The sequence below is a fragment of the Salvia splendens genome, chromosome 5 (genome assembly GCF_004379255.2).
Source record: "Salvia splendens isolate huo1 chromosome 5, SspV2, whole genome shotgun sequence".
Classification (NCBI taxonomy): domain Eukaryota; kingdom Viridiplantae; phylum Streptophyta; class Magnoliopsida; order Lamiales; family Lamiaceae; genus Salvia; species Salvia splendens.
In genome coordinates this window covers 42,283,611-42,305,805 of record NC_056036.1, presented here as the reverse complement: position 1 = coordinate 42,305,805, position 22,195 = coordinate 42,283,611, and the positions used below count along the sequence as shown (strand labels likewise).

The window sequence follows — 22,195 nt, the reverse complement described above, 5'->3', positions numbered from 1 at the left end:
ATGAGAAAAGAAAATAAGGTAGAGTCTGAGTGTAAGTTAGTGCAAACAGTTAAATTATGAATAAAAGTTGATAAATAGTGGAGTAGTAGCAAAATATAATATGGATTAATTAGCTCAAAAACAAAACAGTTAATTAGGTAAAAATAAAAATAGAAATCTAACAACATTACAGTTAATATAGTGGCAGTGCAGTTATTCCAGCAGCCTCTTAGTTTGTCTACTTGTGATATTGTAGCATATATTGATGGAGAAGATATAGAAAGTCGCAGGGAAATCATAGTCTGTCTGGTAATTTGTGAGATTGAGATTCTAAATGAAAAAAAAGTCAATACAATCAAAGGTAAAATAGATTATTCCACTGATTGAAGAGAATAACAATAGCACTATTTATAATACTAATACTAACCTAATGAGCAAGACAACCAAGATATGGAAAAAATATGCAATCCCTAAATTATCTAACTAAATAATGCAAAATATGAAAGAGATACGGAATAATTAACGTAAAAGTGCCAATATAAATGGATCGGTTTCAAGGTTCAAACCGGACACCCGTTTTTCGAGTTCGGTCATAACCTCAGGAGGAGGAGGGGGGGGGGCAGAGGGGTCGAGTGGTTCACGTTTGAATCCCTCGCCTCCCTCGCCTTCGTCACAGCCATTGCCGCCTTCGTCACAGCCATTGCCGCCTCCAACTCCGCTGAAAACTGTTTTCTGAAGCATCTCTAACTTGAACCTTAAGTTATTGCAAAACGCAGCCCAAATATCAACCATCCCATGGCTTAAATAAATCGAAATACAACTACCTCTTTGTTGTTAAAAAATTTAATTTGGGAAGTTTATTTCAATATGGAAATTTCTCTTTCTTTCCTTTTATATTTAGGATGTAAAAACATCTTTGTAGATATCTCTTTCCATATTTCATGTGATTTACTCCATTAGTTACCTAGATTGATTACTATCTGCATTATCTTGTGGGATAATTTTTGGAGTATTTCACAGAATTTCAATGCCAAACAAAAATGCTTTTGTTCTTTCATAAGAAACGTGCAATGTTCTTAACACAACTTAAATTAATGAGTCCAAATTATGTTCCAATTGTCAAATATCAATAGTAATTACAAGTGCCCTATGTTCAGATCATATGCTTGTTAAATTCAGAATATCCAACAGATTTTTTCAATTTCTTAGGAAATGAATATCCTTATCTATGATTACAGTGTATCTTCAAAGCAAAAAAAACATAAAAAAACATAACCACGAGGAGAGATGGCAGTTACCATATATATTCTTGATAGTTTGTACAACTTTTTGATTGTCACAATGGGTGACTAATCCAACAAGCAGAAACATGTAGTATGATTTACAACAGAAATGTACATGAGGTGTGTCTCAACCAAAATTATCTGATGCGGTTCAAGTGAGCGAATGGCTCTGACTTCGTCTTTGGTGCAGGCTTAGCAACTTCAGGTGTCCCAAAAACGTTCCAAAATCGAAGAGTCTCATCTCCTGCTGCAGACGCAACCGTGCACCCATCCGGGCTCTGAGCCATGTAAAGAACTCGAGAGGTATGCCCTGTGAGCTCAGCCATCTTTACCATTGACGGGTACTTCCAGAGAGTGAGCTGATTGTGAGTGAAACCGTGTGAACTCAGCAGCTCACGCTCATTTTTGTTCCACAGAAGAGAGCAGACTTGTGAGCCGGTGTCAACTGAGTTCAAGCACGAGCCGGTGTGCGTGTTCCAGAACTTGATGCATCTATCTCCAGCGCCCCCGCCCGAGGCTAACAAATTGCTCTGGAAGGGACACCATGCGAGTGCTTTAACAGCAGCGGTATGCTCCTCGAGCCTGTGAAGCCACTGGGTAGGAGCATTCGATGCTGCCATGGATCTGTCCCATATTTGGAGGATGTTGTCGTTACCACCACTAGCCAACTGCTGCCCGGATGCCGACCACTTAAGCCCACAAACTTCTTGGTCGTGTCCGGTGTAGGTTTCGACAATGTGAGACCTCACTCTCACATCATTGTTGAAGATCTGACCATCCATGCCTCCGGTTGTTAGGATGTGATTGTTCCAGTCCATAGCACCAACTCGCGATCTGTGGCCTCCTTTCAAGGTCCTCAGCTGTAACGGAACAGAGTGAGTATTCGATTTCTTGAAAGATAACATCAACATATATAGTCACAAACACTCACCAGTCTGTTAGAGGTGGAATCCCAAAGCTGAACTTCTGAGTTGTTGAGACCAACAGCAATATGCCTTCCATCAGGGGCCCATTTGACACTGGTAACCGGGCCACACTCGTCATCGATGGTAACGAGTTCGGAGGTAGCCCCATCAGAAGCATCCCACAGATAAACAGTGTGCCCAAGAGCGATGGAAAGAACGTTGCTGCTGCCCCAGTCCAATAGATTCAAATAATAATCATCCATAATATCAGGGGCATCTAGTGTCCTCTCAGAAGTCTGCACAAACACACAATACACAAAGTTAGATAACCTAGTAGTACCCAAAATTCCATGTACAAGATGCTCTTCATCAGCACGGACCTGGGGGATGTGACGACGTGGTTTGGCAGATTTGACTTGGTGAGCCGCGGATGAGAAATCACTGGGAATTGCCTCTACCGGGGTTGGTGGTTTGTTCTTGAAAGCCAAAATCCTAGTTCTGTTCATGTTGAAGGTTTCTGCAAGCTGCTTCCTGTATGCTTCCCTTGATGGAGAAGAGCTTGTACAAGGGTTTTCCTTACCTGTAAGCATGTAATTAGCATAATCGAAATCCATTGCCGACCTGTTTGGTATGAAGCGATCCAACTGCAAGAACAGGAAGCAGCAAAATTAACAACATGCACAAACAGTCAATTGACAAAACTCTCTATTGGAATCCAAAAAAACTGCCTAATACAGCACAAATTCAAGATCAACCAAACACTCAGTAATTATGCAATCAACAAAATCAAGTTTTTAGTGGATATTTATTGGAATCCCCCAAAACTGCAAGATCAACAAGACACTTCAGAACTCTAGCAGACATTATGCAATCAACAAAATCTAGTTATTAGTGGATCTATAATCCCAAAAATTGGCTGATAAATCACACATTCAAGATCAACCAAACACTTCTATATTCTAGCAGGAATTGTGCAATTAAGCAATAAACAAATCAATTTATTAGTGGATCTACATAGAAATCCTCAAAAGTTGCCTAATTCAGCGCAAGTTCAAGATCAACCAAACACTCCTAAACTCTAGCAGGAATTATGCATCCAACAAATCAAGTTATTTGTGGATCTACATTGGAATCCCTGAAAAAGGTTTAATCAACCAAACACAAAAGATAAAAACTGACTACAAATTAGCAGATGCAGAATGTCACAAAAACAATTTAGGGGGAAAAACAGCATACATTCTCCTTGGAATTTCTTCTTTGGATGAGCTTCTCTTGCAGCGGGAGATGCGACTTACTCTTGTTTGGTGTGGGAGATGAGTTCATATTTCCTGTTTCCAATATGTTAGCAAAAACAAATAACACAAAAATATGCAAATATAATGCGTGTAGAGAAAACTAATCTAAGGGTAAATCGGAGCCTGCAGGAAGAATTAATCAGTGTAAAAAAACAGTTCAAAATAGGATCAAATTAGTGTAATCAATATCAAAGACAGAAGATTGTGAGCGAGTTTTCACGATTTGAATGAATTGCTTGTTGGTGGGAAAAACAAGTTGAATTGAGGGGTTTATATATTAGTTGAATTTTGTAATTAGGGTTTTTGAGAATGGAATGCGGCGGCGAGTTGTGGTGGAAAAGAGCCGTTGGGATTTGACTTGACGAAATTGCCCAGCTTCAATTGAGGTCTTCTCTTCCTTGATTTTATTTCTATATTAGAATTAGAATTTATAGTAGGTAGTAATTGTCAAATGAATTTGTAATTGTCTGATTAATTACTAAAGAATTAAATTTTGAGTTGTATCACACTTTTTAAAATTGAATTATACATCACGGAGTTTGAAATTTTTGCAATTATCTCATTCGTCTTCTTTTCGGTGAAATACATGATAATGTAGTCAGTGGTGGACGCAGAAATTTTTTCCTGTAAGGGCTTCCTTCATTGCATATAGAGTAAAGGTCCTTTTGGTCCTAAAGATATGACGATTTTTTATTTTGGTCCAAAACATCATCTTTTGAATTATTCGGTCCCTCACATTTGAAATCGGATCACATTTAGTCCGAAATGGACGGAATTGTTAAAATTTAACAGTCAACGAAAACCGCGACGACGGAGGAGATCACAATGCCGGCAATCGCTCCGGCGGAGAGCTTCTTTTTCTTCGGATTAGCGTTTTCGCATGAATTGAGAGGCTCGCCGCAGAGCGAATTGCTGAGGAAGGAGGATTTAGGGTTTTTCGAAAGGGAATTGGGGATTGAGCCGATTAGGCTATTGCTGGAAACATCGAATTGAACTATGGCGGGGATTGGGCCGGAAAAGCAGTTTTTATGCAAATAGAGAGTTCCTAACCGAGTCAAATTGGCGAAACCCGGCGAAATCAGGCCGGATAAGTTGTTCTCCGCTAGATTGAGCCGCACCAGCGAGGTGAGGGAGAAGAGGGTTTGGGGAAGCTCGCCGGTGAAGAAATTGTGCTGCATGTAGAGATTGCGGAGGGAGGTGAAGAGGTCGGGCGGGAGGGGGCCGGAGAGGGCGTTGTAGCGGAGGCTGAGAGTCTACAGATTGGTCATGTTGGAGAAGGATTTGGAGGGGAGCTCGCCGGAGAGGCCCATTCCGGGGAAGTGGAGCTCGACGACGTAGGAGTTGTCGGGGGAGCAGTTGACGCCGGGCCAGGCGCAGGGGATGGGGCTGGAGAGGTTCCAGAGGAGGACGCGGCCGCCCACTGCCGCGCGGAGGCCGAGGAGGGCGGCGCGGTCGGAGGCGATGTTAAATTTTAACAGTTCCGTCCATTTCGGACTAAATGTGATCCGATTTCAAATGTGAGGAACCGAATAATTCAAAAGATAATATTTTGGACCAAAATAAAAAAAATCGTCATATATTTAGGACCAAAAAGGACCTTTACTCTTGTATATATGTGCTTGAAAGAATAACTACTCATTTCGTACATGAAAATAACTTTGTTAATGATAATATGAGTTTAACTGCAAATTGAAAAGTAAATTGAAAAGTAAATTGAAAAGTAAGAGAATGATTTTTAAAAAGTATTGAAAAAATTATATCATACTGAAAAAAATCACAATCTCGTAACAACTATTACTATTATAATATGAATCAATGACAAATATAACACTAAAATTCAAATTAAATAAATCGAAATGTCACTCTAAAGTAGAAATAAAAATAAATAAATAAATAAATAAAAAACAATACAATTAATATTATAGCACATCTTCTAATTATTTACATTAATATAAATAAATTACTCCATATACTAACATTTTCTAACAAAATAGCAGCCCATTTTTTAAAATCCTTCGTTGTGGCGTAATTTTTTAGAATGTCGCTCCTCATGTCATTCCCAGGTGTCATCGAGCACCCACAATGGGGCGCCCGATGCTTGCCATCGTCCTCGGGCGCATCCGATGGCTCCATTGTGGGTGCTCGGACGATAGGCTATCGTTCGCGCCATCGGGCACCATTGTGGGCTCCGCAGACGATAGGCACGGACGATGGCACACGTTTTTTTTTCTTCCAAATCTTGTCTATTTAAACCTCGTTTCTCATTCACTTGTTCATACGAACATCTCGCCTCTCTCATTTCTCTCATCTCTCACATTTCTACCTCTCTTACATACCAAAATGAACCACAACGACGACACCACTAGTTCCTTAGAGGAAGGTAGTCCGACCGGGGATGCCTTAGATGCAGCCGTTGAAGAGGCCATGGCGGAATGATTAGCCGAACTGCAGCGCGAGGAGGCGGCGGCGGCGGCGGAGCTGATCCACAGGCCTATTCGACGTCGGACGGTTGTCCGACGCGACCACGCGGTAGCTCACCAACGTCTGGTTGCAGACTATTTTGCCGAGCAACCACGGTGGGGCCCGATTGTTTTCCGCCGCCGGTTTAGAATGACGCATTGCCTTTTTCTCAGCATTGTCCGGACGTTGGAGTCACGTGATGATTACATGACGTATCGGGAAGATGGCGTCGGCAGACCCGGCCTTACACCGTTGCAAAAGTGCACGGATGCACTCTGTCAGTTGGCCTACGACACCACGACGGGAATTTTCGACGAGTACCTCCACGTCGGGGAGACAAAAGGCCGGGAGTGCCTGAAGAGATTTTGTAGGGGAATTGTGGAGGCCTACGGGGACACATATTTGCGCTGGCCGACTGCTGTTGATTGCCAGGGCCTGATGAAGATGCACGAGACGGTGCACGGCTTTCCTGGGATGCTAGGGAACATCGACTGTATGCACTGGAAGTGGAAGAATTGTCCGAAGGCGTGGAGAGGCCAATTCACTAGTGGATACAAGGGCAGCCACCCGACGATGATCCTCGAACCCGTCGCTGACTATCGGCTCTAGATCTGGCATGCTTACTTCGGTGTAGCCGGGTCGAACAACGACATCAACGTCATAAACTCATCCACCCTCTTCACCGAGCAATGCAATGGCAATGGCCCGACCATCGAGTTCACTTCCAACAGGCTCCCATACCACGTGGGGTACTACTTGGCCGATGACATATACCCACAGTGGCCTGTTTTTGTAAAGACGATCAGCTGCCCAATTGGTGAGAATAGGGTTTTATTTGCGCACAAGCAGGAGGCGGCGCGGAATTATGTCGAGCGGGCATTTGGTGTGCTCCAAGCACGGTGGACAATAGTGAAAGGGTCGGCTCGTATCTGGTTCAAGGAAGTCATCGCCAATGTCATGTATGCGTGCATAAATCATGCACAACATGATAGTCGAGCATGAAGGTGAAAGCATCACCGACTGGAACGATGATGAAGGTGCATCTAGCTCGTTCGGCACGGCGACCACGCCCACCGCTAGAGGATTACTGACGGGCTTTAATGAGGTTCTATCTAGACAGGCCTCAATGCGCAACCAATAAGACCATGCTCAGCTCATGAACGACATGATTGAAGAAGTGTGGGCCCGTAACCGCCTTCGCTGAGTTTGCATATTTTTTAATTCGTATTGCAATGTATTAATTTTTATAAATGAAATGAAGTTTTTTTTTCCAATTTTTGTAGTTATTTAAATATTCAAATAAAAGAAAATGTATAGGGCGCGCCTTAGGGCTCCCCATTGCAGGTGAGAGGGTAGAAGGATAAAAATAATGACGTGGCGGTGCATAGGGCGCGCCTAAGGGCGCCCCATTGCTAATGCTCTTAATAGTATAGACTATTTTTAATTGGCCAACCAAGTCATCTTCTTCTTAATAAGTAATAACCTAGCCGCCATTGTTTTCCTCTGCAATTTTATAATTTCAGCCCCTTATTCACTTCAACATCCAGCATTTGCTCTTCAACGCCATTAGTTTGGTAGGGGCTAAAGATTAGTTTATGAAAATTTTGGAAGTTTTAGAAGAAGAAAAATAGGGGGAAAAAATGGGGAAGGGCTTAAGCCCCTCCCCTCTCCTTACTGTGTGTCCGCCATTGAATGTAGTAATCAATTTTAAACAAGTGGAAATGCTATGACTATATTAGGAAATTTGCCACCTTTCTTATGGTGATAGTACATGTTTATGTAGTTAATGACGTGTTTGAAATCGAATGGCAATTCATCGCATTTTGTCTTAGAGAAGATAAATGAGATAATTACGAAAATTGCAAACTTTTTTATTTATGGAGTAGTTTAGTTTTTGAAAATGTGAGATAAAACTGATCCTATTTCGTGATTTATTTGACAATTTATCATAATTTTTAAAATCATAAATATTCATGCACTTTTTCCACATAATTTGTAGTAGTTGTTAAGACGATGACGAAGTCCAGCTTAATAATGCAAGAATACTATTGAAGAGCTTATGACATTGTAAAGTTCAGCATTCTATACTACTTCCGTCTATTAAAAATAGAAACTATTTCTATTTTGGCCCGTCCTTAAAAAATAGAAACTTTCTATTTTAGGAAGTGAACCTCATAATCTTACTTTATCAAATATGCATTAAAACCCATGTCGTTTCAAATATTTCTATGAATCTATTTTTCAAATACGGAGATAGTAGTTGAAATAACATAAGTGACATGGGTGGAGTGATGATCATGTTAGCTACAATTGGATTATAAAAGGTCTGGAATAGTGCGTAGGGCTAAAAAGGATAATTTGGTCCAAAAAATACTCTATGGGTGTATGTGGTAATATCGAATAGCCTAGAAAAAGCCCATTTGTGTGATTCTCGGAGAATAATTTCATGTTCGTACGTGAAAAGGCACGTGCCCCGGCAAAGCCCACATAACTATATCATGTACGCAAATAAAAAATTTGAATGGTCTCATTGAGGTGCATGAGACGTGTGGTTGAGTGGTTGAGTGGCATGAGACTCGCCCATTCTAAAGTAAATGGTCTCATTGAGGTGCCCGCCTTTATTAGCGCGAGAAATAGTTACTGGGTTGGGTATGTAGCAACTTTATATCATTGGGCCTGATGTCCCACTCATTGAGATGCCTGCCTCTATTAGCGCGGAGAATAGTCACTGCGTCCGCCAGTAAATATCCTTGCTAATTACCAAAGATTTTTTTTAATCAGGCTCACACAAGACTTTTTTATGCCTCGAACATTGTGTCATTTTTTTCTTTCTAATAATTCGAACTCAAGTTGAGCCTTTGTCGGAGTAGAATACGCCTCACACGAGAACTGTGGCTTGGTTGATAATCACAAAAGCTCAGCCTTTTAAGCCTTCACGAGGGCTTAAAGTAAAAATCGACAATTAATTGAGAGTTAAAACTTAAAAATATCAATGCGCTTTTAATACTTGCTCTTAACTCGCATATCAAACAAATAATGTCTTACAACGTAGTACACTTCTAGCATGAATCATACACACAGAGCATAACCCAATCTATGACTTTCGTGGTCAATATCTAGTTCAATTCTAGGTACCTTTTTTCTTGTAAAGGTGTTCACATGATGATTACCTTTCATATACTTCCTCCATCCCACGTTACTTGAGGCGTTTCTTTTCGACACGAGATTTAAAAAAGTTTTGTTTAGTGAGTTAAATAAAGTAGATGAGGGAATAAAGTAAGAGAAAGAAGAGAGAATAAAGTAAAAGAAAAAATAAAGTAAGTGTGATTAGATATTTTGTTTTTAGCCAAAAAGAGAAATGACTCAAGTAACTTGGGACAACCCAAAAAGGAATACGACTCAAGTAACTTGGGACGGAGGGAGTAATTTTTTTTTTAAAAAAGATCATAAATACAAAAATATTTATTATTGAATCTATTTTAGAGAATGTTTTATTTAAACTATTTTCAAATGACTAATACCCGAAAATATATGAATTTTAGGTAAATTTCGGTATATACAATCAATTATGATATAATGATAAAATACATGAATTTTTAGCGTGTGACCAACTTTTTACAATTAAATATTCTAGCAAAATTAAATATTACTCGCATTGACCCGAAATAATTTAAATAAATAAAGAGACACAATTTAAAATAATCACCATTTATAAATATATTTTTATAATACTAATATAACATTGTAAATTACTCCTGTCGAAATTTAAGTAAAATAATGTATTTACTGTGCTATATTAAAAAACAAGAGAAGGAAAAAAATGTAAGGAAACACGTGTCGCTCAAAACCTAGTATAAAACGAGGCGCACTCGTTTCTAAAATATCTGCTTCTCCTCTTTAAACCCTAATACACTTTCTAGGGTTTTTGACGATTCCTTTTTCTCTGCCGCTCTCTCCCTCTCTTAACATCATCTGTTATGGGTAAATCAAGCAAGAAGGCCGCTAAGGTGAGAATCAACGTTTATGTTATTCATCTGCTGTTGCTTTCGTTGAATTCCGTTTGATTTTTTTTTGTTTTAATTACGACTTTTGTAGGTCGAAGCAGCTGCTGTCGTCGCTGCTCCCACCAAGCCTTTGAAGAAAGGTTTGTTTTTAATTCGTTGTATTCGTCATCGTTGATTTGCTGGTTTTCCTATGCTTTTTATGGCGTGTGATTTTTTTTTGTCGTTGTTAGCTTTAAGTGGAGTTATGGATTTGATTTTAGATTGAGTTATTCGATGTGGTTGTGATTGTTTCTGATAGGCTAGAGAGACGCTTTGAGTATAGTTATTGGTTTGATTTTAGATTGATTTACTCTATGTGGTTGTGATTGTTTGGCAGGCAAGAGAGAGGCAGAGGAAGCTATTGAGAAGAAAGTGGTGAGTGCTAAGAAACAGAAGGTGGAAGAAAAGAAGGTTGAGGCCAAAATTGAAAAGAAGGTCCTTAAGAAGAAGGTCGAGTCTTCTTCTTCTGAAGATGACTCTTCTTCTGAAGATGAGCAACCTCCCAAGGTTTATCCCTATACCTCATTTAACATAATACTATTGCATTTCTTACTCGTATAATATTTAAAAATCTGATGTATTGTTTAGTTAAGTCATGATTTTTACCTATTAAACGTTTGGAGATTATTGTTTATATATTTATTTGGGTCTGTTATTTGGCTAGACTAAGGCACCACTTGCCAAGAATGGGTCTGCTAAGTCAGACTCAGAGGAAAGCAGTGGTTTAGAGGAAGATGTTCCTAAGAAGGCCCCTGCTGCTGCTGCCAAGAAGAAAGAGGAGTCCTCTGATTCTTCTGACGATGATAGTAGCTCTGATGAGGATGTTGCCCCAGCCAAGAAACCTGCAGCCCCAGTTAAGAAGGCAGCTGTACCTGCAGCAAAGAAAGATGAGTCATCATCCGAAGAAGAGTCCAGTTCTGATGAGGATGATGCTCCAGCCAAGAAAGCTCCTGTGACCGCCCCTGCTGCAGCCAAGAAGAAAGAGGAATCCTCTGATTCTGAGGAAGATAGCAGTTCTGATGAGGATGTTGCCTCAGCCAAGAAAGCAGCTCCAGCTCCGGTTAAGAAGGCAGCCGCCCCTGCCAAGAAAGATGAATCTTCGTCTGAGGAAGAGTCCAGTTCTGATGAGGAGGATGCTCCGGCCAAGAAAGCTCCTGCTGCCACCCCTGCTGCAGCTCCCAAGAAGAAAGAGGAGTCCAGTGATGAATCTGATTCAGACGAAAGCTCTGATGAGGAAGTAAGTGCATCCTACGTAGCTTGTTTCTGACTTTTTGCATGCTTTCAAATGTATATATTTTAAGTTTTTAATGACTTTTTACATGCTTTCAGAGATTTGTATTTTTGCTTGTTCTTAAAAGTTTTCTCAGCATTGTCTTGCTGCATACTTAATCCATATTGCTTTGTTCTGATTGATGCTTTAATTTGATTATCAGGCAGTACAAAAAAGTAGTAATATATCTTCGCATTCATTGCCTATGTTTTGCAGGAAGCACCCAAGGCTGCTTCATTGAAGAGACCCATTGCAGATGCTAAAAAGGTACTGCTGGTTCAACACCATTATTGTTCATTCCTTCTTAATCAACTGTAGTTTTGCATGCAGTACTGAAGGAATTGTAGTATAATTACTAATAAATGATATGCAGGCCAAGGAGGAAAGTTCTGATGATGATAGTGATGAGAGTTCTGAAGAAAGTGATGATGAACCTCAGAAAAAGAAGATTAAAGGCCAAGTATGTTAATGTTATCTTTTTGCTATATTGTTTCAATACAGGTGAAGATTTTTTAATTAGGTCTTAGTTCATGCTGACATATGTTATGTTTATAGGCAAAGAAGAGTGCCAGTTCCGAAGAGTCCTCTGAGGAAGATGAGTCTTCAGAGGAAGAAGATGAAAAACCTGCTAAGACTCCCAAGAAAACAGTAATGGCCAATCTTATCCTTCTACTGTGTTTTCACTTGACTGTTTCACATGTGTCCTTGTCATGACTATCTATCCTTACATGACTTTTATTTTGTTACGCAGAGTGGAGATGTTCAAATGATGGATGTTGACAATACTGTGAGTGATGTTCTTTCAGTGTTTAATACAATTTGCTATCTTATGATCTAAACCAACACACCTGTTCTGTTTTATTTCTATCATAGAACCTATAACTAATTCCTAATTCATATTTGTGCAGCCCAAGACACCTGCCACACCCAATGTGCAATCTGGAGGTTCAAAAACTCTATTTGTTGGAAACTTATCCTTCTCTGTTGAGCAAGCTGATGTGTGAGTTCCTTATCCTCAAGTTATTATTTAGTTAATTATTATTATGTAGTTTCTTTGACGATTGTTTTTTCACAGTGAGAACTTCTTCAAATCTGCTGGGGAAGTTGTAGATGTCCGTTTTGCTATGGGTCAAGATAATTCATTCAGGGGCTTTGGTCATGTTGAGTTTGCTACCGCTGAAGCAGCGGCAAAGGTAAAAATCTATACTGATGCATATGTAGATAGATTTACAGTATGTAAAATTTGAGAAAAAAAATTATTGTCTAAAAACTATGTAGGCATTGGAATTGAATGGTCAAGAGTTGTTGGGTCGTGAAGTGAGACTTGACCTTGCTAAAGAAAGGGGTGCTGCCACTCCGTTCAGCGGGTACGACTGCGTCAATACTTCTCTGCAGTATCTACTTTCTCCAGCTAATAGTTTGTTCTGAGATTATAACTTTTATTGTTTTATAGTGGCCGGGATTCACAATCCTTCCAGAGGGGAGGAGGAGCTCAGGGACAAACAGCATTTGTTCGCGGATTTAACAAATTTGACAGTGAAGACCAGGTAAATATTGGCATGTCCATATTAGTTTACCCGAGTCTTGATCTCCCTACAAAGATAAAAAAAAATTGTTACTAATGATGAATTTGCAGATTAGGAGCGCCCTGGAGGAGCATTTCAGCGACTGTGGCGAAATCACCCGAGTTTCTATCCCCAAAGATCAGGAGGGTGGTGTTAAAGGGTCAGTAGTCTCTCTCTCTCACCTTCTACATCTGCTTGTTATGATTTCACAAGGTGCTAACGGTGCTATTGGTTTTATTCTTCAGTATTGCTTACCTTGATTTCAAGGAAGGAGATGGCTTCAACAAAGCTTTGGAGCTAAGTGGATCCCAACTCGGAGACAGCACCTTGTATGTTGATGAGGCCAAGCCAAGGGATAATAATGCTTCTGGTGGCGGCAGAGGGGGTGGTAGAGGCTTTGGAAGAAGTGGCGGTCGGGACTCTGGTGGCCGATTCGGAGGTGGCGGGCGCCGTGGTGGTGGCCGTGGCGGTCGGGACTCTGGTGGTCGTTTTGGTGGCGGTGGCAGAGGACGTGGATTCGGCAACAAACCCAGCTTTACTCCATCTGGTATGTAAACCTTCAATTTTTTTTGCATCAGAACGAGACATAGTCTTCTGACTAATTGTCATTGTTGGAATTTTTTGCAGGAAAGAAAACCACATTCAGCGATGAGTAGACGTTGTCATAATTTCTGAAATATTTATGAATACTATGCCGAGTTTTGTTTATTTACTCTTTAGGCATTATAATTTTTATTTTCGTGTGGATTTGGATCTTGTAAGCTTTATGCTTAGACAATTTATTGAGTTGCAAATTTTTATACATCTTCATAGTATTAATTATTTGGGCATTGCTATCTTAATTATTGAAGGCCTTTTTTGTTCATTATTTATCCAACGACAAATCGTTATAACTTGTTGAGTGTCATTCTTGCAATTTACACCACTTTCGTCTCTCATGTAGTATCTATTTTGGGGTTTTCTTATCACAGCAAATAACTCAGTTATTTTATTATTATTATTTTCTTATCTTATTTAACTACTGCACTAAATTTTATTTTCTTAAATCTTGTACTCAAAATTAGTCATTAGTGTGTAAATCTGTCCAACTTATTTTTAGAAACTCTGGACTGGTTTCCAAACGCACATTCTAAAGAAGGTTGTGTGAAAAAGTTGATAGTAGTATAGTGGGTTTTTACATTTGCACTGCTATGTTTTGAAGAGAGAACGATAGCAATAGGAAAATGCAAAACGTCTAACCCTGAAATCCTCTGGCGGCCAAGAAAGCTTTCAACGACGTGTCTTTTTCCTGGGCATTTTTAAATGATGCTCTCCTCCCATGTCCTGATATTCATGTTAGAGTGCATCATGTTCACCATAAATGTAATAAAAACTTGATATTAACCATAGTGTGCATTATCAACTATTTGGATCACATTTACACGTACTCATGATTAAAAGTGACTATTGTTATGAATAAAAACTGTTGTTTTATGAATACAAGTGATAGAAGAAGAAAACCCCTGATTTGGAGAATCTCAAAGTTATTAACATTTTAAAGGAAACAAGAAGCAATAGAGATGCTAAGATACTACTCTACTCACCAGGTAGTATCCATTCAAAATCCAGCTCAACCAGCTTCTGGACACTCTTCAATTGTTCAGTAACTGCCAAACATACAAAACGGGAGGGAAAGTATCGTTCAAAATGATGCATGTACGATAGTGATGCGATGTCAAAAGACGAAAAACTAGTTTAATAAATAGATTGGAAAAGAATTGGTCAAGCTGGCTTTATTCATATGAATCAGTTGAACTAGCTGCCATTTCTACTCATGAACCACTGGCCATGAATCCAATTCAGTGAACAGAAGATAATCTAAATTGCGCAAACCTGAAAACCAATTGTATTGGTCTAGTATGCTCCATCCAAATTCATCCATCAGAAGATGATCACCGGTAAAGAGGATCCTCCTAGTTTTGTCGAGTAAGCAGACGGAACCCTGTCATTATAAGGTGAAAAATTCTGGCTTGAGTTGAAGCAGGACAGCATCATCATCAACAAAATATCTGCTCACTTTTGTGTGTCCTGGGGTGTGTATAAGTGTGATGTCGCTGCCAAGGGTCCACGGGCCATTTCCCTCTAGCTTGATCTCCACATCAGCTGTCGAATCACATACCTGGTGATGTTACCATTGCGATGAGTTTCTTCTAGATTCAAAACCACTCTACTTCGAGAGAAGCACAAAGACGCTACCAGATATACAAAAAGAAAAGGAAAGGCACGAGAGCGCAGCATATTATCTTGCATACGGCATTAGACCATAATGGAGAAATGGACATGAAAAGAGGATCTGTATGACAAAGGTAGCATCTCTTTTTTCCATTATTCCGTTTTCATTTCATTTATAACTACTATGCTCTGTCTATACCGTCTGCTGCTAGAGTTGACACAAAAATGTAACAAATAGATGTACAATATCATTTATCAGGATCCTCGAGAAAAAATGTGGGAGTGTGCGCTTGTGTTAATATCATTCGAAAATTTTATCATCTTACTTCTTCCGAATGAATAATCCTCGAACAACCCAGCTCCTTTGACCACTTATCATGATCTGCAACATCATCCCTGAAAGTGGAGTAGAAACATCAAATATATGAGAATTGGTATATATGAACGAACTGTGACTCATATGTAACATACTTGTGGGTGAGAAACATGAAGCGAACTCCACCCATCTTCTTGATATTGCTGGCGAGTCTCTCCGTGTATCTAGGGCTACAAATTCGAAGCAAAAATGTAATTTTACACTGCTTTCTGAGAAATTTAGTTCTCAGTCAAATGGAAATGCATCTTCAAGAGAAAACAAGTATACCACAAGTGAGATTACCTGTCTATTAATATATTCCCTTCGGGTCGTTGCACAAAATAGGATGTTGCTCCATATGATTTTTCAGAGTGGTAACCACAGTGGTACACTCCCTGAAATCAATTAGTTAGTGCCAAGTGAAGATTACGTTAATAATGGACATGAAAAAAATATATTGATGATAATAAGACGGACTGCACACTGCTAGTTAATCCCAATGGTGAGTCACCTCATGTTTGTAGAAAACTTTGTTCATGTATATCTAAAAGTAAAAGAGTTGAGCCATGGTAACTAAACTTCGTGTCAGATGACATTGTTAACTTTCTGATTCTATATGCAAAACTCACACCACTTCAGATTTCTGTGCTTTATGTCAAACCATTGGAAACATGACTATTGTACAGGTACAATCTACCAATTCAATACTCCCAACTATTATGAAAAAAATACATGAATAAACCCATGACATACCTGAATTTTGTCCTCATTAATTGGATTTGGGAACGTTTTATGAACTGCTAAAATATCACGAGGGGGCTGTTCTGTGTGGATCGAGTTTGTCGGACAAGAAAGTAATGCCTAGAATCAAATGGCAGACAGGTCTGATCAACATGAAATTATGCATGGCATAAAATTAATATAACAAGCACATCTAAATAACAGATGATGTTGAAAATACACTGTCATGTCTTTTAAATGAAATTGTAGTCACTCTCTATATGCAGAAACTCATCGAGCTAGATGTCCTACTTCGGATCTCATATTTTGTAACATATGCCTTAACATATCTCTGCTTACTGCCAATAAGTTTAACTCTACTGATTAGATGGGATATAAGTTGTCTTGTGAATATTAGGAAATTCAATTTTGTCACTCTGCATTTTCAGCTGGAATACAATTTCAGTCTTGCCACATATTTTTCCCCCTCCAGAAAAACTAAGTCGAGTTCTTTCCAAATTAGATTTCTTAAGAGCATCTAAATTGCATCTTATGTCTCATACTGAAGCAGTTTTGGGTTTCTCTGTTGGACATTAAAATCCTAGATGTACGAATAATCAACTAATAATACAACATAGGATAAGAGAGGACCATAAGTTTAACCAATAAGACGACCCTGCCGTTGTCTCATATTTACAGCATTGATATTTAAGCACTTTAGACTCCACAATTTACATTTTGATGGTCAACACCATTATGATCAAACTAGAGAGTCAAATGAGATCCATAAATTCAAATACCTCAGAGACTCAAGAGAACATACACTATGGTTAGAATTTCTGAACAGTCTACAGCGAGAAAGTTACCTGAAGAGCTCTGGTTCTCTCTTCATGGCATGTTGGCTGTTGAAGCACTGCAGACATGCCATCCTGTCGTTTGAATATCTCCTGAAGCAAAATTTGATTGGTCGTAGGCCGTAGCCAACAAAAGCAAGTGCATTTACTCAATAAACTAAAAGTTATCATTTCATTGCCATGGTCTGTTTATCTCTGCAGTGACAGTTTCAACTAAAGGACTATTATCTTCGTTGCACTTTTAAGTCCTACTAACATTGAAATGCCATATCATAAGTTTTAAGTAGCCTAGCTTAAGAATATATTGTGATTTCAGTAATTACTAAACGTGAAGCTCAACAAATTCAATCATATGAATTTTCAAGTCCATAACTTCTTAAACGTGAAGCTAAAACTTTCTCAGAATAGTTACCGGAGCCATCCAACGACAGGTGTCACAATCTATGCATGTATTATCTGCAGCATAAAATACATCAATCCTTTGTTACGTAAAGCTCGACTTATCAGAAACAACTAAACCAAAAAATATCAGCAACTACAAATATCTACCAATTTAGAAATGAAGAAACAAGCTATTTTCTCAATACTCTTAGGATGTGAATGGTATTTGATTAGAGGCTGGAAAACCCTAACATGATAGGAATCAGCGGACAGTTGCATTTGGTATGGCATTTTTAACTTCACATCATCTATCTACTTCACAGTTACACCACACACAATATAAAACAGAGAGATTTGAGTACTAGTGATACTTTGCAAGTTAATCAGCACAAAATGAACGGTATACACAGAAGAATGAGTTCTCTTTCCAATTTTCTTCACCATGAAAACATAATTACAGATGTACAAGTTGCAGCCGGATGTGAAATACCCTCACGACCAAAAAAATTGAAATGAAATGCAGCTCAGAAACACATAAAGCATATGCGATTCAAAGTATGTAGAATTGATACGAAATACAGCTCAGAAACAGAAAATTGATATGAAATGCAGCTCAGAAACAGGTAAAGTATATATGATTCGGATCGGTACCGACGAACAAGTCTCCGTCGACATTTTGGGGACGTCGAACTCTCCTACTCTTGGAGAAAGCGCTGGACGAAGCTTTGATACGCATAATCGAAGACGTCAGCACCGCCGCCGCCATTTTCACGGAACAAATCAAACGATAAGCGAAATTGTAATTTGTAGATGTGAGAGAGATGAAGAAGTTAGTTTTGCCACGGCTTCTTTCTAAACCGCCATAATTTTCTTCAAATATGCATTAGCAGTATATTAAATTTGGGATTTATCTGAAACCCACGAATACGATTGATTATATGTAGTATTTATAATTTGGATATTTATAGAGTGGATGAGATTAAATCTCATGAATTTCATTAAATAGTAGATAAAATATTAACAAATGGGGTAAGATCGTGATCGTAATTCTTTTATCATATCATAATTTTTGCGGTTTTTTATATCAACATAGTGTATTACAAATATTGACACTATGATATGAGTATTTCAACACAAGTACACGAAAATATCAACACAATTTTATTAATATTTTACATGCATTATATTGAAAATTTGTGACATATACGAAAACTAAAATGGAAACTATCAAATTTCATCATTCGAACGTATTTAGAACATATACAATTGAGATCTTGTTAGAATCTTTATAAAATTACCTTTTAATTTGATATATTTTTTGCGAAAAAATAATTTAAATTTAGAGAATTATATAAATCTAAAGTTTTGATATGATTTTGAAGAAAGATCATATATAAGAATTGATATTAGGAGTTGTGATCAATGTCGAACCAATTTTAAAGACCGAACTAGAGACCGAATTTGAGCCATTAGATCTAGTGTTTTTGATGAGATGCGCTACAGTGTAAATTATCTCGGTCTTCATTACAAGCTCATTTTACTTCATTGTATTAGGTTTATTACTTCATTCTGGTACGTAATACTTTGAAACTATAATATGTTTTACTTATTTCTAGTAGGTTTTGAAATGATTCAACACATGTTTCATTCGAATTCATTGACCTGAGTTTTTACTTTATTCACTTTAAAAAATGCAATTTATTCCAGTAGGTTTATTACTTCATTAAAAAACATTATTACTTCATTGGAAAAAGGTCCAGTAGGACTTCAAATGCTTCTACACATACTTCATTCAAATAGTTTATTATATCATTCCATGTGCTTTTACACCATTCAATTAGGCTATCATTCCATTCTTTTCAGTGCCGTGACGGCGGTGATAGACATTGTAGAGAGGAAGAACAATACGCGACGGCGAAACCGCCTTTACGTACTGGAATGAAGTAATAATCCTATTCGAATGAAGTAAAACCTACTGGAATGAAGTAATATATTCTTAAATGAAGTTAAATCTTCGTAATATGTTCGTATGACTTATTTGCACAGGGATGAATTAAAATAGGCTCGTGATGAAGACGAAAATAATTTATAAATTTGCGCATCTTATCCATAAAAAAACTAGATCTAAAAACCCTAATTTGGTATGGTTCTGCGGTTCGGCAATAAAGAGTGAATTTGCTATAATAGGACTCCTGACATTAGGTTTAAATTTAAAATACAAACTATTTATATTATTTGAACCACTAAATCTCCTAATTTAATGTCTAAGAATTAGTTTTAATTTGAGATGGCTAATTAGTTAACTCACAACCCTTTATCGAGTTTGTCAACGTGTTTAAATATATTTTTTAAATGGAAAAATACGTGTATGCATAAATTTGAAGTTGATTCTTGTCCTAGTATTTTGTCATATTTTTGTGTATAACTCATGGGTCGTGTCCTCATAATTTATATGGGTGGATAATAAATTCATTTTATTAGAAACTATGTATATATTCTAAATATTAGTTATAAAATTTTGAGATGATAATGTTTTTAGGTGCATAACAATACACACACAGTATAAAAAATTTGACAATAGTAATAGATACAGAAAACAAAACTCGTAGAGTTAAAATTTTCTTCTTTCTCTATACAATTAAGATGTAATATACTCCGTGATGGCTAACTCTACCTCATCTCTCATCACACGACCATCTATAAAACACACTATGTTGACATAATTAGAAATTTATGAACTTTGAAAATAGAGTGTAGGCCAAAATTGGTACTGAACATATGCCTATTTTATGATTTTGGTCCTACACTTTATCTTTTGAATTTTTGCATCCTGAACATTTCAACTCAGATCACAATCGGTCCTACACTAACTATTCCGTCTATATTTAACGGTCAATGTCGGCGCCCATTCAGTTAGTGATCCATATGCAACGTCGTCGACATCAATCTCCGAATCAGAAGCTAAGAAGAAGGGATGGAACCCTAATCTTATATTCATTTCATATATTTAGAATAAATAATTTAAAATATAATATTTCAATTTCAAAATAATAAAGAATCATATTTAACAATTTAATTTGGTCACAATCGGGTTTAATACCGTTGACCTTAGATGGAATAGTTAGTGTAGGACCGATTGTGATTCGAGTTGAAATGTTAAGGATGCAAAAATTCAAAAGATAAAGTATATGACCAAAATCATAAAATGGGCATATGTTCAGGACCAGTTTTGACCTTTACTCTTGAAAATATGTAAAACAAATGCACCATTTGTATCCATACATGAAACAAAAAATACTGAAATTAACATATACTCCCTCCGTCCGGCAAGATAAGCGAGTCGTATTCCTTTTAAACATACGGCTAAGAGTGTGTTAGAATTCGGCGGAGGAATCCGGCCAAAAACAACAAAAAATAACAGAGAATTAAACAAAATGGAAGAACACACACAATTACGTGGTTCGGTCCTAAGACCTATGTCCACGAAGAAGCTTTCAACCAATTTATTCGACGCACAATCACAATCGAAGTATCTGATTACAATCGCTCAAGAATCACACTGAGAATCACTCAAGAAATCAAAACACTCAAACTCGAGAGCTCACTCTGCAACATTGACTCCCTCACACAGAAAATGACTCTCTTTTTCTTGATCAATCAATCTCTAACTGAATTAACCCCATATATATGTGGGTTGTGAGAACTCACCGATAGCTCAGCTGAATCGAGCTCGAAACTGCTTGGAACCGCTCCGGTTGTAACCTCCAAAACAGAAATAGCCGTTGAGAGCTAACTCTTATTTTCTCCCATTTTACTCTTTTCTATTTTGCTATCAAGTCCCTCAACTTTCAAGTTATGCAATAGGCACCCACATATCACAAATTCTCTACCTTGGATCATGATTGAATAACTTGATCTACTTCTCTTTCCCTTACTTTCTTCAGTGTTGGACTACACTCACCATGTCCAAGCAATGCTTAAGCTTAGAACATGGCAGAGTCTTGGTAAGCATATCCGGTGCATTATCTTCAGTGGATATCTTTATCACTTTCACAGCTCCTTTGTTCACTTCATCCTTGATAAAGTGTAACTTCACATCTACATATTTACTTCTCTCATGGAAGGTCTGGTGCTTGGTAAGGCAAATGGCACTGTTAGAGTCACAGAATACAAATACTGCCTCTTGCTTTATCCCAAAATCAGACAATATTCCCTTCAGCCAGAAACTTTCCTTTACAACCTCAGTTAATGCAATATACTCAGCTTCCTTAGTAGATAATGCCACCACTGACTGTAGGCAGGACTTCCAACACGCCGCTGAGCCAAATAAACAAAAAATATACCTAGTTTTAGACTTCCTTGTGTCACAGCTGACTGCAAAGTCTGAGTCGCAGAACCCCACCAATGGGTCTTGATCATTTCCCTGAGCACCAGAGAACATGATACTGTAATCAGATATCCCTCCTAATTACCTCAAGATCCATTTCAAAGCATGCCAATGTTCAATGCCAGGATCTTCCATGAAACGGCTTGTTACACTTATAGCATGGCTTACATCAGGCCTTGTGCACACCATCGTGTACATCACACTCCCAACTATACTTGCATATGGGATTTTGTCCATCTCTTTCCTCTGAGCTGCTATCTCTGGTCTCTGAGTCACACTCAGCTTGAATTGCTGCCCAAGTGGTATTGAAACCAGTTTGCTCTTGTCAAGCTGAAACCTTTTCAAAACTTTACAAATATAATCCTTTTGTGTGAGCCAAAGCTTCTTCTCATGCTCCTGACAATATCCATACCTAAGATTCTTTTTGCATCCCCCAGATCTTTCATATCAAATTCAGACTCTAATCCTTTCTTTACTGATCTGATCT

The 22,195-nt window shown here is 38.2% G+C and overlaps 3 protein-coding genes across 4 annotated transcripts; 1 reads left to right on the top strand and 2 right to left on the bottom strand.

The window, feature by feature from the left end:
* Positions 1–1,160: 1,160 nt before the first annotated feature.
* Positions 1,161–3,803, bottom strand: LOC121805438 (cell division cycle 20.2, cofactor of APC complex-like). Its single transcript, XM_042205286.1, has 4 exons — positions 3,404–3,803; positions 2,548–2,811; positions 2,194–2,463; positions 1,161–2,122 (listed from the first exon to the last, which is right to left on the bottom strand). Exons 1-4 carry the CDS (start codon positions 3,488–3,490, stop codon positions 1,400–1,402), a joined length of 1,344 nt encoding a protein of 447 aa, XP_042061220.1. The 5' UTR covers positions 3,491–3,803; the 3' UTR covers positions 1,161–1,399.
* Positions 3,804–9,775: 5,972 nt separating this feature from the next.
* LOC121801936 (nucleolin 2-like) lies at positions 9,776–13,622 on the top strand. Its single transcript, XM_042201413.1, has 15 exons — positions 9,776–9,929; positions 10,018–10,066; positions 10,303–10,472; positions 10,630–11,202; positions 11,452–11,502; positions 11,609–11,695; positions 11,791–11,883; positions 11,987–12,022; positions 12,144–12,235; positions 12,311–12,428; positions 12,514–12,602; positions 12,689–12,782; positions 12,872–12,960; positions 13,046–13,347; positions 13,428–13,622. The coding sequence occupies exons 1-15, from the start codon at positions 9,900–9,902 to the stop codon at positions 13,454–13,456; spliced, it is 1,902 nt and encodes a 633-aa protein (XP_042057347.1). The 5' UTR covers positions 9,776–9,899; the 3' UTR covers positions 13,457–13,622.
* Positions 13,623–13,910: 288 nt separating this feature from the next.
* LOC121801937 lies at positions 13,911–18,207 on the bottom strand. 2 transcript variants are annotated; one of them, XM_042201414.1, is made up of 11 exons: positions 17,973–18,207; positions 17,353–17,396; positions 16,953–17,033; positions 16,120–16,227; positions 15,670–15,761; positions 15,483–15,557; positions 15,338–15,407; positions 14,857–14,958; positions 14,673–14,781; positions 14,384–14,446; positions 13,911–14,123 (listed from the first exon to the last, which is right to left on the bottom strand). In XM_042201414.1, the coding sequence occupies exons 1-11, from the start codon at positions 18,085–18,087 to the stop codon at positions 14,035–14,037; spliced, it is 948 nt and encodes a 315-aa protein (XP_042057348.1). In that variant the 5' UTR covers positions 18,088–18,207; the 3' UTR covers positions 13,911–14,034. The 2 variants fall into 2 exon arrangements, with proteins under 2 accessions (XP_042057348.1, XP_042057349.1); XM_042201415.1 differs by having other exon boundaries at positions 16,953–17,015.
* Positions 18,208–22,195: the final 3,988 nt, after the last annotated feature.